The 14534-nt window shown below is 49.0% G+C and overlaps 1 protein-coding gene across 1 annotated transcript in view; it reads right to left on the reverse strand.

Annotated features, from left to right (window-relative positions):
- Positions 1-14534, reverse strand: part of NEDD9 (neural precursor cell expressed, developmentally down-regulated 9) — a 57445-nt gene that overhangs the window by 8810 nt on the left and 34101 nt on the right. The window contains exons 3-5 of the mRNA XM_010835871.1: positions 2559-2660; positions 1541-1642; positions 3-577 (exon numbers count right to left, since the gene is read on the reverse strand). Of these exons, the coding sequence (XP_010834173.1) occupies positions 3-577; positions 1541-1642; positions 2559-2660 (779 nt within the window). The remainder of the gene's footprint in view (positions 1-2; positions 578-1540; positions 1643-2558; positions 2661-14534) is intronic.

A 14534-nucleotide genomic window follows, 5' to 3' on the forward strand; every position in this document is an offset into this window, starting at 1 on the left:
GCAGCGGGACCAGCCGCTCGAGGGCCGCGTCAGGGTCCAGGAAGAGCCTTCTGTCCTGCGCCGGGGAGGTGGACAGCGAGGACTCCTTGGAGGTGGTGGAGGACGTGGACATGGTGCTCCGCGTGCTGCCCGTGCTGGAGAAGGACAGCCGGTTGATGCCGTCCACCACGTCCACGGGGCCCTTGGCTTCCGGCGGCTGGTGCAGCGGCACGTCGTACACCCCGTCCCTCTCTTCCGGGCTGGCCTTCTCGCTGGTCTCTGCTGGCGCTTCCAGAAACTGGATGCCCCGGGGGATGTCGTAGGCATCATTGTTCTGGGAGCCCACGGGTGGGCCCAGCTGGGGGGCCGGCTGGGTCAGGGACGTGCCCCCGTGTCTCCGCGGGGCCAGCTCGGCAGCTCCGGGGGCGTCGCCGTTGTACTTAGGGTGCAGGTCCTTCCCCAGGGGCTTGGCGCCCGTTGGGGGGATGTCATAGACACCCTCGGGCCTGCCCGCTTGTCTCATGGGAGGCGGAAAGTCGTACTCTTTCTCCCGGAGCCCGGCCTCGTCTCTGTAGCCAGAGGGTGGAGTGGAGTATCCCTGGGAGGCAAGTGGACAAGGACGCTGTTATCTGCGGAGCTGGTCTAAGCGGCAGTGCAGAAACCACGCGGCACGTCCCCACGAGGGCCAGCGGTGCTCCCGAGTGCCGCCCCCTCCCCTCTCCTCCGCGCACCAGGCGTCTCCTGAGGCTGTGCAGGGCTCTCGCCCCACCCTCTGTCGAGGGCGCCCTCCCCTGGACGCCCCGCTGCCCTGTGTGGACCCTCCTGTCTCAGCTGCTCTCGGGGTTCCTGGCCCACGTGTCAGGAGACCGGAGGTCTCCTCCCGGACCTCCCAGCGAGGTGATGCTCAATCAGCTGCTGAAAGGTCCTGAGACGCAGTTCCCTCTTATGTGGAATCAGGATAACTGTACTTCCTGTGCAGGCCTAGCCCACACTGACTCCAAACCTGTATGCCTGTACACGGCCTGAGTCATCTGTGATGTCCTGTATAAACATGAGCCACGTAAACATATAGGCTTCCCTCCTCACTCAGTCCCTAAAGAATCTGCTTGAGGTGCTGGAGACCTGGGTTCAATCCCTGGGTCGGGAAGATCCCCTGGAGGAGGGCATGGCAACCCACTCCAGTATTCCTGCCTGGAGAATCCCATGGACAGAGGAGCTTGGCGGGCTACAGTCCATGGGATTGAAAACAGTCAGACATGACTAGGCGACTACACCACCACCATAGGACATATATGAGTTGCTTGCCAAACAGAATCGATTGCTTTTCCTTCCTACTGGCTCACCTTATTGACTACCCATTTTCTTACGGGGAGGGGGGTTAAATATGGAATCCCCACAATTGTCTTTGTTGTCTCTTCTTCCCCCCTGGCTCCCCTTCCCTCCCTGTTCTTGCACACAAAGACAAGTTTTTCCTCTTTGGATTATCTCAGCGTGTGCACACTCACACACACACACACACACATGCACGCACTTGTGGCAGCTTCTGCAGTAGCTCACTTACCCCTTTGCTAGGAGGGATGTCATAGACCCCTTGAGGCTTTATCTCTCCCACAGGGACAGAAAACACGGGAACCTTCACAGAGGACGGCGGGATGTCATACACCTGGGGAGGAACACCTGAGTCAGCCAGCATGGAAATACTTGTCATTTTTATGTTTTTTTTTTGTTTTCAATTTACACATCTATTTTTGCCCGTGCTAAGTCTTTCTTGCTGTGTGGCTTTTCTCTAGTGATGGCACAAGGAGGCTGCTCTCTGGTTGCGGTGCGGGGGCTTCACGTTTTGGGGGCTTTTTCTGTTGCAGAGCCCTGGCTCTAGAGCACAGGCTTGGTTATGGCTCACGGGCTGAGTTGCTCCGTGGCACGTGGGATCTTCTGGGACCAGGGATCGAACCCAAGTCTCCTGCACAGGGAGGTGGTTTCTTTACGACTGAGCCACCAAGAAAAGTCCTACTTGTTATTTTGTTATGTACTAAGCTTTTAATGATGGACGTGTTTACCAGGTTATGTATTCCCTTGCTCTTTGGCTGAATTCTATGTAATAAAAATTGATGGAATTTTTCAATTTCGGGTTCTTTGACTTAGATTGAGTATAAAAATGATCTTAGGTGAAAAAAATCTGCACTGTGTGTACTTTATTATTTTTTAATTTAACTTAATGGTTTGTGGCTACACTGCATAGCATGAGGGGATCTTGGTTCCCTGAGTAGGGATCCAACCTGTGCCCCCTAACCTCTGGATCTCCAGGGAATTCCCAACACTGTCTGTACTTTAAAGTGTATTTTAAACTTTACGCTCCCTGAGAAAACGATAAGCAACAAAAGCTTTGTGAGATCAAAGCCTCAGATTCCTTAATAACACAAATCCAGAAAACAAGTAATCCTGGCCCCTGAATAGACAACCTAAGTAAAGCTTCACATGAAATGTGCAGATTTTGTGAACTTCCCTTTCCTCTGGAGCCCAGAAGGAAAGCTGCCCCGAGGTGGCCCCTCCCCGGTGACGACCACGTTCTTGGTACGCACCCCGTGAGCCGTCTGGAAAGGAGGGACATCATAGACGTCCTTTTGGTATCTGGTCGGGTACTCGTACACATAGCCGTGGCTTGTCCTCACCGGCGTGATCACCTGTGGATGGGGAGACACGAGTAAACTTCCAAACCGAGTCCTGAGGGCTTCGCAAAGCCTCTTGATCAGACGCTCCGCCCCCATCTCTCCCCCACTAGGAAGAAAAAAGGAAGAGGGAGGAGACCAAAGGAAGGAGACGAGGAGACAACAAGCCAGTCAACTTTCAAGTCCCTCTTGAATCCCAGTGAAGAACCAGTCCCTGAAATCTCTCTGCCTTCCTCATGGTAATAAAATCACCTTAGAGTTGGTCAGACCAAGTCCTGATTCCCAAAAGGTACTTGAAGAGAACGAGTTCATTTGCTTCAGTTGTGGCCGACTCTTTGCGACCCCGTGGACTGTGGCCCACCAGACTCCTCTGTGCATGGGATTCTCCTGGCAAGAATACTAGGGTCAGTTTCCATTTCCTCCTCCAGGGGATTTTCCTGACCCAGGAATTGAACCTGCATCTTCTGCATTGCAGGAGTATTCTTTGCCCACTGAGCCACCTCAGAAGCCCACTTGAAGGGAGAATTGTGTTTAAATTATGAAAGTCCTAGATCAACCCTCTGGAGCACAGCATAATGAAAAGAAAAGGAAAAAAAAGGGCTCTGAAACCATTTGTAAAGTGAATAATGTAAATAGAGTTGAGCCACTTAAAATTCCTCTCATGCCTTCCCCCGGAAGCCTCTTCATCTGACGTGATTATAACTAAAATTCCATAGGCATGAATTCCATAGGTTTATGAAGCTAAAGCTTGCACAGCACTGTCCTGAGAAGGCTCCAGAAGCTTTCATGCTAAAGAATGAAATGCATGAAACATTGAGTCCTGGAGCCAACCAGGAAGAGAGTTCAGGTCTAATCATTTTCCCATTTCCACCAGGGGAGCAAACGTCCAGACGGTGCCCACGACCAAGTGACGTCAGACGTCAGACATGCTCATCGCAGCCCAGCATCTGGAACAAATGTCAATGAAACAAACCTCACCAGCCAGGCTCGTATTTTCAGATCTACACACCCCACTGTGTCCTAAGCCCGGGTAGAGAAATGACTGGAACTTAAGCTCCTTTGAAAGTATATTTAATCCCCCCCAGAGCTTCTAAATGACCAGGGTCTTGTGTCTGCCTCACCTCTGTGGGGTGACGTGCTAACAGCACCCAGCTCCATGACATTTGTGAGAACAGACATCGCTGATTAGGAAGAGCTGGTTGTTTCCTGAGAAACCATCATCTTTTATCCTTTCTCTAATGTGAAAACTCTGGCGTCAGGCTGCCTACAAAAGTATGCGAAAAATGCTCATATCCGTCTTACCCTGAAATGGGTGGAACTCAGCCAAAAGCGCCAGTGCCCTTCTCCCTGGGGGCTCTAAATGCCTGGGTTCAATTTGCTCCTTAAATCCCTGGTGCTTGTAGCTGATTATGTCTTGCAAGGAAGGTAAAAGAGATTAGTATGCAGCCACCAGCCCAGCCCATCTCTCCACTGCCTCAGCTTTAAAAAAGGAGTCTCTTGCTTTAAGGTTTGCTGGCACAAAGCATACAGAACCATTTCACAAAGTGGCTACTGTATCCTGCAGAGCAAGTTTTCCTTTTTAAAGCAGGATGCTGGTCGCTCAAGAAAGATACACTGTGTTCCCCATGCCCTTAGATGATTTTTTTTTTTTCTTCACTCACTATTGTCCAGGAGAGACATGAAGTACCTTCTCTTCCTCTATCTCATCAGCTCCTCTATTTATAGCTCTCTGTTTTGGCTCTGTAATAGAACCTACTCACAACCCTGCTTTTGTTCAGTCTACAAGCTTCTAAGAGTGGATTCTATCCAAGGCTGCCAAGTTAGTAATAATGCTAATGGAAAATCAAGGCTGGTTATGCTGAAGGCCAGCCGAAGGGTTTCATCTTTAGTTTGAAAAACGGAGGGGGGCTGGGAGATAGATGGGGTGGTGCTGGTATCATAAATAGCCCTTGGTACATGTAAACAGGAGGCGCCGTCTCAGGAAGGCGGGTCCCCGGCAAGGCTCTGCCTTGCCTGTGCGGACGGTCCCTGGCAGAGAGCATCTGAGCTCCCCAGTATTTAACGCCTCACTTCCTGACAAATGTCACTGAACTCCTGCGTGCTCCCTCTTTCTCATTTAGAGGATGCCTGTGGTCATCTATTTTTTTTAAACTTTGCATTCCAAACCAGTCATTTTCCTTGTTTATGCATTAAAAGAAACAGATGGTGAAAACCACAGGGGGGAAAAGCCAACAAAATACAGCCTCCCTCAACATGACCATCCAATTCACATCAGTTCTCAAATGGCACGGAGCGGGGACCTGGGCCGTGCATCTGGTCAGACGTGGGTGGGGCATAGCGTGAGGTCCCTTGTGCCGCCTGGAAGGACCAGGAGCTGGACGCCTTCCCCTTCTGGACTGTCTCCTCCTCGCCCCACTGCTTGGGTCACTTTGATGCCAGCTGCGTGTTCTCTCCTCAGAGCAAAGTGCTGACTGTTCTGTACCTTACAAAGTATCCAGTTTTGTGGTTTAAAAGGCCAGTTTCTTTCTGCTTGACAAAGTCCACAAAAACCTTTCTCCTCTCCCAGGATCACTAAACCTCAGCCTCCGAGGTACACCAAGGTCTGGCTCAGGGGAACGTACATTTGGGGCGAAATCTCCTGGATGTTTGCACGGCAGGCAAGGCACGGATGCCACTGCTCCACACCAAGGGTGTCTTAGAAACTAATTTTCTCAATGAGATCAGGTCAGGCTTTTCATTTCCTTTCTCCCTCCGTTTGTTTTTCTTTCCTGCATTCCTTTCGTTCTGCGTACTTATTTATAGTTACAAGGGCTTAGCCTTAGGAATTATCAAAGTGACCTCTTAATTCCTTAGTGATGCCACAAAGAGGGGGCAAACTGTGGGCTTCCCGAGGCTCTGTGACCAGCTGCACCTAAAACTGTTTTCTTGGTTCCCCTGCAGAGGGTTTTCTGTCCAGGTGAGAAATCCACCTTCCTGGGATGCTTGTATACCTGTCATTCGTGTCAACTAGCGGAAGAGTCTGGAGATGGATCTCTGAGAAGAGCTATGGAGCAAAGGGCAGATTGTAGACATGTAGAAAGGGGACAGTCCATGGAATAAATCTCTGAGGCTGCATCCCAGAAGGGGAGGATCAAAAATTTGGGAACTGGGGTTATGTTAACTCACTAATTTTTTTTTTTCAGGTTTTAAAAAATTTATTGGAAGACAATTGCTTTTCCATGTTGTGTTGCTTACCATGCTGCTGCTGCTGCTAAGTCACTTCAGTCGTGTCCGACTCTGTGCGACCCCAGAGATGGCGGCCCACCAGGCTCCCCCGTCCCTGGGATTCTCCAGGCAAGAACACTGGAGTGGGTTGCCATTTCCTTCTCCAGTGCATGAAAGTGAAAAGTGAAAGTGAAGTCGCTCAGTTGTGTCCGACTCCTAGCAACCCCATGGACTGCAGCCTACCAGGCTCCTCCATGCACGGGATTTGCTAGGCAAGAGTACTGGAGTGGGGTGCCATTGCCTTCTCCGGTTGCTTACCATATGACCCAGCAATCTCACTACTGGGGATATACTCTGAGAAGACCATAATTGAAAAAGACACATGTACCCCAATGTTCATTGCAGCACCACTGATAATAGCCAGGGCATGGAACCAACCTAGATGTCCATCAACAGGTGAATGGATAAAGAAGTCATGGTACATATATACAATGGAATATTACTGAGCCATAAAAAAAGAATGCATTTGAGTCAGTTCTGGTGAGGTGGATGAATCTAGAGCCTGTTATAGAGTGAAGTAAGGCAGAAAGAGAAAAACAAATATTGTATATTATTAATGTACATATAATGAAATCTACTAATTTTGCTTGTAGAAAAAGCAAGAAAATGCTCAGGGCTTACCCTGTCCCATACTTTACTTTGTGTCATTTTGTGCTTCAGATTCTGGGCAGCATGAGCTCTTTAGAGATGCTATTAAGACTTCCACGTCTCATAATTTTGAGACCTGTGCATGCTGAAATTTGAAAGATGAGGTGTCTGTGTCTAGGGTGGCAGTGAGAGCTAGGGGACACTGATTGGCCACAATCTGCCCCCTCTTTGTGGCATCACTCGAACAGCACCAGGTGTGCGAGTCACTGGCCCAGGACGGAGCCCTGGGTCTGTCACCCGGGTCTCTGCATTCCATTGGCCTGGGTTTGCACCTGGAGCAGGGCCCTGGCCTGATGCTGAGCTGCCTGTGTGCTGAGCAGGTCGGGGGAAGGGAGAGACAAGCTGAGATCCTGTGCTGGGAGCACAGAATTCCTCCCCTTCTGAGAGGTGGCAGCCAGTCCTCAGCTCCAGCCAACTGCCATCTTGAAAAAAAATATTCCCTGGGTTGCCAGATCTTTCCAATTTTCACGAGAAGCCAAAAATCTGGGTTTTTATGTGATATCTGATTTTCAAAATTGGCTCAACTATTTCAAACAGCATCTTGGCCAACGACACATGTCTCTGGCCCCCAGGTGCCAGCCTAACTTTCATCTGTGTATTTCTTCCTCGCCCACCCCCTCAGTCTGAGGGCAGAACCCAAAAGCTCTGCACCAGTTCTGTGCTTTGGCGAGGCGGACGCACTCCACTTTTTACAGGCACCCCCTGTGCCACACCTCTGTGCTTTCACCCATGCTGTGTCTGTACAAGATGCTCGACTTTCTTTCCTCCTGTGCAAATTTTATTCAATTTGGGGGGCCAACCTGAGTGCCCCTCTCCCACAAAGCCCTTCCCAGACAGATACATCTCCCTCCTTGGAACTGACTGCGTGTGTACTTACATCTCTAACAGTGCTTATCCCTGGAGGTTTGACTGTTTCAGACTATCTCATCTCTTTTCTTCTCATTGTGGACACAGAGATAGGGCCGAGAAAGTGCCTTGAACATAGTAGATCTTGGATAAACGTATGGACTGAATATAGCTTCCCTCTTAGCTGAGTTGGTAAATAATCTGCCTGCAATGCTGGAGACCTGGGTTTGATTCCTGGGTCGGGAAGATCTCCTGGAGAAGAAAATGGCAATCCACTCCAGTATTCTTGCCTGGGAAATCCGATGGACAGAGGAGCCTGGTGGGCTACAGTCCATGGGGTTGCAAAAGTCGGACACGACTGAGCGACTAAACCACCACCACCATGGAATGAATATAGTCACGAACTAAAGAAAACTCGAGGCTTTTCTTAAGCAAAGGGATGTGGCTCTGCAGAGGGGAATTACAGAGGATGAGGCTGGTTTCCAGTTAGGTCAGCTCTAGGATGAGTGGGACCCGTGGGAGGAGGGGCATGTCTTATCAGCCATGCAGGGCAGTGCTGGGCAAGTGGGGTGGCCAACAAAGCAGGGGAGTCTTGGGTAGAGGTGAGCAATGGGAAACCACGGAGGCATTTTATCACCTGCGCCACTCTTTGGTGGTTTCCTTCTCCCCAGCCTAGAGCCTGCATGTGACCCAAACACCTGCATTCTTCTCACCTGCAAGCCAGAAACATATAGGGGAGCTTTGCAAAAAGAAATGAAGACAAACTCTGCCTTCTGCCTTTGCATCAGAAAGAAGATACAGTAGAAAGGAACAGGGGTCATGCTTTCTCTAGTTCTGAAAACAGGGGACAGGCCCATGTCACATGAAACCTTGGACCAAAGGCCAAGGTCACAGTGGGTCTCTGGCCCATTGAAAGGATCAGGTCTGACGAGGGCAGTGATTGAGAACATAGGCTATACGCAGGCAGAGCTGGGTGTGGACCCTGGTTATGCCGCCTAGCAGCCATGACGTGGCCAAGGCATTTGCCCGTTCTAAGCCTGTTCCCTCACTGTTGTTTAGTCGCTAAATCGTGTCTGACTCTTTTGTGACCTCACGGACTGTAGCCCGCCGGGCTCCTCTGTCCATGAGATTTCCCATGCAAGAATATTGGAGTGGGTTGCCATTTCCTTCTCCAGGGGATCTTCCTGATTCAGGGATCGAACCCATGGCTCCTGAATTGCAGGCAGATTCTTTACCACCTGAGCCACCAGGGAAGCTTGCTTCCTTATTAGTAACACATAAATGATAATACTTAGAGGCTATTAGGAGTATTAAGTGACATCAAGTACATAGGATATCTGGTATAGTATAAAATTGTAAGCCTCAGCTATCTTTATCATAATTATTACCTAGGTTATGCAGATTTTACTTCTGGACTTAAACTGGGCACTAGGTAATTCAGATCAACCATCTCAATGAAGACAGCTTTAAAAAAGTGAGGAGATAATATGAAAAATCCTCTTGAGGGTATCAAAAGTTAAAAGATAGTAAAGAATTACCAGGTCAAAATAGAAAAGCAGAGAAGGGGCAACTTCCCTGGTGGTCTAGTGGTTAAGAATCTGCCTCGCAATGCCAGGGGTGCAGGTTCGATCCCTGGTTGGGGAACTAAGAGCCCACATGCTGTGGAGCCACTGAGCCTGCCTGCCACAGTGAAAAGGTCCCACATGACGTGATGAAGATCTCACGTGCCACAACTAAGTTCTGGCGCAGCCAAATACATTTTAAAAAGAAGACAAAGAAAAGGGAAATGGAGAAGAAATTCACAAAGAGAAGCCTGAATTTTGAGGTTGCTTTCTTCTGGGCATTTGCTGACCTAAAACAGGTATGAGAGGCTACAGTGTGCTTTTTCAGCTTCTATGGGTGAGCGGACTTGAGGGCTCATCAAGGTAGAAACCATGAAAACCACCCTCCAGTTTGGGTTGGGACCTTAATGGCTGCATGGGAAAGTAAGGATTAACTGGAAGAGAACCTACTCTTGTACAGGCCTGAGCTAGGTTTTAAGTCATCACGGTGGGGAAGAACATCTCAAAGCCTGAAATTAGATTTATGTGCACTTGTGAGGCTGGCAGAGAGAAGTGAAATCCTCTCTGCAAGTACAGAACGTCTTTATAGGCCTTCGATTATTTCTACCAATATTTAAAAAAAACACAGTGTCCAACACACAATCAAAGATAACCAGGAATGCAGGAGACAAGGCAAGAGAAGCAAGAACAAAACAGCCAATTCCTGCTTCCTTCCTAATAGGATGAGGATGTCTGATCACAAATCTCAAAGCCACTTGCTTTCAAAATGTTACATGACTAAACAGGAGAAAACCAAATGTAATCATCCTAAGATCTAAGTCCTGTAGAAAGACACTGACCTTCGCAAATGTATAAAGCGTTCTCGAAGGCGTCTATGAGGCAGTGGAAATTTCAAACTAACGAAGGACATGACAAAGGACTTTGGCCCTGGTGATCATGAGCAGATTTACTTGGATTACTGTTTTACTTTGGTCGTATCAGTGTTGCCATTGTCACAGTTATCACCACAACAGCACAAGACACGCCAGTAGGAAACCCCAGGAGAAAGCGTGCTTTGTAATCTGAGAGATACAGAGATTTATCCAAGAGAAAGACAGCAAAGAACCTAATCCAAGAGACTACTGAGTTTCTCCTCGGTGGATTTCTTTTCAGTGGGCTGGGTTTGTCAAGAGGCTCTCACGGAGAAGTGGGGGTGCATATGCATGAGGAATGTTTAGAAGCAAAACACTTCCTTTCCAGACAACTTCTGTTCACAGGGCATCACTTGTACCAAGGTCTCAGTGAGTCTCCTTGGAGGCACTGCTTCCCATGGACATCCACTGAACCTTCTTAAAGCAGAGCTGGTGGGCGTTGGAGGGGGGGTGCGCGGGGAGGTGCACAGCAGAGCAGAGGCCCTGTGGTTAGGAGAGCTTCAGCAAGACGCTGCCCATTCATGGGGCACCGAGCAAAGTGGGGAGGAAGCTGGCTGAGGTGTGAAAGAAAGCAGATCCTGCCTGCCCTCAACCCGGCGAAAGCCCGTTATTAGGGTCTCAGGCCCTCTCACGTTCTGCACTCCCTTGCCCCAGCCCTATGGCTCATGTACTTATCACAAATTCTCATCTCCCTCTGCCAACCAACTCATGCTCCTGTTTTGACTCTTTCCCTCCTTCCCCGCTCCCAGCAACCGGAAGGAAGAACAAAAACAGAAAAAAGGATGCAGAAAAGTCCTCCTTTTTGAGAGAAAGCATTGGGTGGAGTGAATGAGAGCCCAGGCCGGGATGCGGAGGAGCACAGGAACTTCAGCACCATCGGTCCTGTTCTTGTAGCTTTTATTAACTTTTTATTTTTTGATGTGGACCATTTTAAAACTAATTAAAAATGTTATTTATTTTTGGCTGTGCTGGGTGTTTGCTGCTTCGTGCAGGCTTTGCTCTAGCTGGGGAGGGAAGGGGCGGCTGTCTAGTCGGGGTGCGAAGGCTTCTCATTCTAGTGGCTTCTCTCGTGCAGCGAGGGCTCACGGGTGTGCAGCGCAGGCTTTAGTAACTGCAGCACGTGGGCTCAGGAGTGGCGGCTCCCGGGCTCAAGAGCTGAGGTGCCCCAGCTTAGTTGCTCTGCAGCATGTGGGATCTTCCCCGACCAGGGATCGAACCCATGTCTCTTGCATTGGCAGGCGGATCCTTCACCACTGAGCCACCAGGAAAGCCCTGTTGTGGACCATTTATAAAAAGTCTTTGTTGGGTTTGTTACAGTACTGCTTCTGTTTTATGTTTTGTGTTTTTGGCCACAAGGCATATGGGATCTTAGCTTCTCCTCCAGGGATCGCACCCACACCCCCTGCACTGGAAGGAAAAGTCTTATAACCACTGGATCGGCTCCAGGGAAGTCCCCTAATGTTTTATTACTGTTATTGCTATTATTATTCATGGTTCTACAGTTGATGTATGTATTTATCAAAAATTACAAAATCGCAAAAACAGGATTTTTTAAAGTTTTAACAAAATTTTTAAAAATAATAAGAAATTCCACTTGGGGTAGGAAGGAGTCTTCTGTAACTGAATCTCTGTGTTCCATGATTTAATTCCGTGTCCCTCTCTACAATCCAAAGCAACATTAGGAATGGTCTGAATTCCATAATCCTTTGCTTCTGATACCCAGATAACACTTCCCCAGTGGCATTAGTGGTAAAGAACACACCTACCAATGCAGGGAGAAGGCGATGGCACCCCACTCCAGTACTCTTGCCTGGAAAATCCCATGGACGGAGGAGCCTGGTAGGCTGCAGTCCATGGGGTTGCTAAGAGTTGGGCATGACTGAGTGACTTGACTTTCACTTTTCACTTTCATGCACTGGAGAAGGAAATAGCATCCCACTCCAGTGTTCTTGCCTGGAGAATCCCAGGGACGGGGGAGCCTGGTGGGCTGCCGTCTCTGGGGTCGCACAGAGTCGGACACGACTGAAGTGACTTAGCAGCAGCAGCAGCCAATGCAGGAGACGTAAGAGATATGGGTTTGGTCCCTGGGTTTGGAAAATCCCCTGGAGGAGGGCATGGCAACCCACTCCAGTATTTTGTCCTGGAGAATCCCATGGACAGAAGAGTTGGGGGGGCTTCAGTCCATAGGTTTGCAAAGAGTCGGACACGAATGAAACGACTTAACACGCACAGCGCCTCAGTAATGGAGCAGTGGAGCTGACCCTTGAAACCAGCAGAGCAGGAATGTGTGTGACCAGCTCCTGGTGCTCTGCCCTAAGGCCTCGTCAAGAACTGGGCAACCCAGGTGGTGCTCAGGAAATGTAACGGGTGACTGATGAGAAGTGAAAAAATGCCATAGTGGCTACAGCATGTATTCATCACCTTGACACTAACAGCACCAAAGACCATCTGAATTCAAAAGCAGGCCTCACCGATTAGCAGTCATCTTTTTGCATTTTCCTAGATATATGTAGAAAGTAAAATTAGATGGCTTCCTGTCTATCTTTGGGGTTCCTTGGTGGCTCAGAGGGTAAAGCGTCTGCCTATTATGCGGGAGACCTGGGTTCGATCCCTGGGTTGGGAAGAACCCCTGGAGAAGGAAATGACAACCCACTCCAGTACTCTTGCCTGGAGAATCCCATGGAGGGAGGAGCCTGGTAGGCTACAGTCCATGGGGTCGCAGAGTCGGACACGACTGAGCGTGTCTATCTTTAATCCCTTGACACCGTGTTTTATTTATATTGTCTCTGGGACTTGTGCATTAACAAGGGTATTTTGATTTCAAAAACTGCCTATTGGAAAGGACTTATTTCACCTAAATGCCCTTAAAAAGCATTAACAGAGCCACCACAGTATTTATTCAATCTTATAATAACCTCTTTGTCTTAAAGCCCATGGACGGTGTGACCCGTTCCCTTTAAAGAAAGCCCCAGGAAAAGCAACATCAGTATTATCAGTGCCCGCTCATGAGAGCTTGGATCCCATTTTCAGAAACTGCAAAGTTACAGGGGTTTGTCTGTTTAAAGTACAAGATGACTCCTTGCTTTTCTCCAACTGGAGGAAATGTCACAAGTTGCCGACGCTGAAATTATTAATTCTCTATAAATTCTCTCTGCTCCGCTTGGGTGTAGCAGTGAGCTCATTTATTTACTCGCATAGCAACAATATAATGAAAACTGAGTCTGGCCTTAGAAATACACCCTCCTGGGCTGTGTCCATGGTTAACCCTTCCTAATGCTTCTCCCATGTGCATCGAGAGCTCTCCCCCTGTATTTGGGGAGGTGATTGACTTTCCTTCAAGGACATTTGGATGTCTGGTTTTAGGCTAGAATGAAACCTTTTGCTAGCCACGTGACAATCACGGCCAGGTCCTTTTTCCAAATGGGAAAAAAGTCACCGAAACTCAGAGGTGGAACTGCGCTCTTGGGTCCTGCTCCTTTGACATGGCGTTTGGACGGCAAACAACTCTGTGCAAACAGTGACCCGATTGTTAGACCCCCAGCACGTCTCCCTGCTGCTTTCAGGAAGTGCTTTGTGAGTCAAGTGCTAAAGCAGTATTTAGTTATGGAGTGACCAAGTGCCAGAGAGCAGCTAGGAGCATTGAAACGTGAAAGAACACGATGGGAAATGACGTCCGGCTTTTCCAAGTGTTTGAGGTCTTCTTCTGGACGGGGCTGAATACAGCCCATGACAGAGCTGGGCACAACAGAGCCATTTTTTTTTTTTAAATATATCCCGAGGCCCGAAATGTTCTTTGAGAGAAAACTATAAAAGGCGCAAGCATGTTGGTTCTTTTCTTGTCCAAATAAATTCAACAAAACGTGAAGCACGAAATCTAGATTTTTGACTTGGATTTTTCAGAGAGGTGCTCACAGACTGCCTGAAAGGGATGTGATGATGGGAAGAGGGAAGGGCGAGAATTTCCACACCCAGATGCCTCTGGGTACCATTTCCTCCTAAATAGGATGCAGGAAGATGCTGTGACTTAACTGGGAGAAAAGGGTGATGGCAGGCAGAGGTGGCTCACATGGCAGAACCTGGAGGCGGATCTGAAAGGTGCTGACCCAGAGCTGTGGCAGGGCTGTCGCTTCGAGAGGCACCAGACCCATCAAGGGCCCCTGCCGAGCCCGGAGGATTAAACGGAAAATGGGCAGAATGTGAGTCCCAGGATGACACTCCCTGAGCTCTTGATAACAAGGCAGGCATGAGATGCTCCTGGGAAGTGTGCTCTGTATGGGACTAACTCCACTGCCCGCCGGCTCCCCATTCTGCCCCCCACCCCCGTGCTGCTGTCTACTCCTTGCTCTTTAAGACACGGTTCTGCCTTTTAAGGGAGACTGGTTTCCAGATAAGAAGGTGGGTGGGATCCTAAAGGAAGGGTGTAAGAAGGACGAGCCCAAACGGAGGGGTCAACTGAAACTGACATCAACGCCCAGCTGTCTTTTCTTCTTTCTTAAGACTCTTAAGGCCAGGTTGTGTAATTAAACTTTTTAAGAGACTCTGGGAAAAGAATCAGATGAGGATATCTGGGTCATAAAATTTTAGCTAAGACCATTAAGCGACAACCCAACCCTACTCCCCATTTCACAGTCGAAGGGACTCAAGTTCAGAGGTTATTC

The sequence above is a fragment of the Bison bison genome, unplaced genomic scaffold (genome assembly GCF_000754665.1).
Source record: "Bison bison bison isolate TAMUID 2011002044 unplaced genomic scaffold, Bison_UMD1.0 scf7180017864053, whole genome shotgun sequence".
NCBI classification, from domain to species: Eukaryota; Metazoa; Chordata; class Mammalia; order Artiodactyla; family Bovidae; genus Bison; species Bison bison.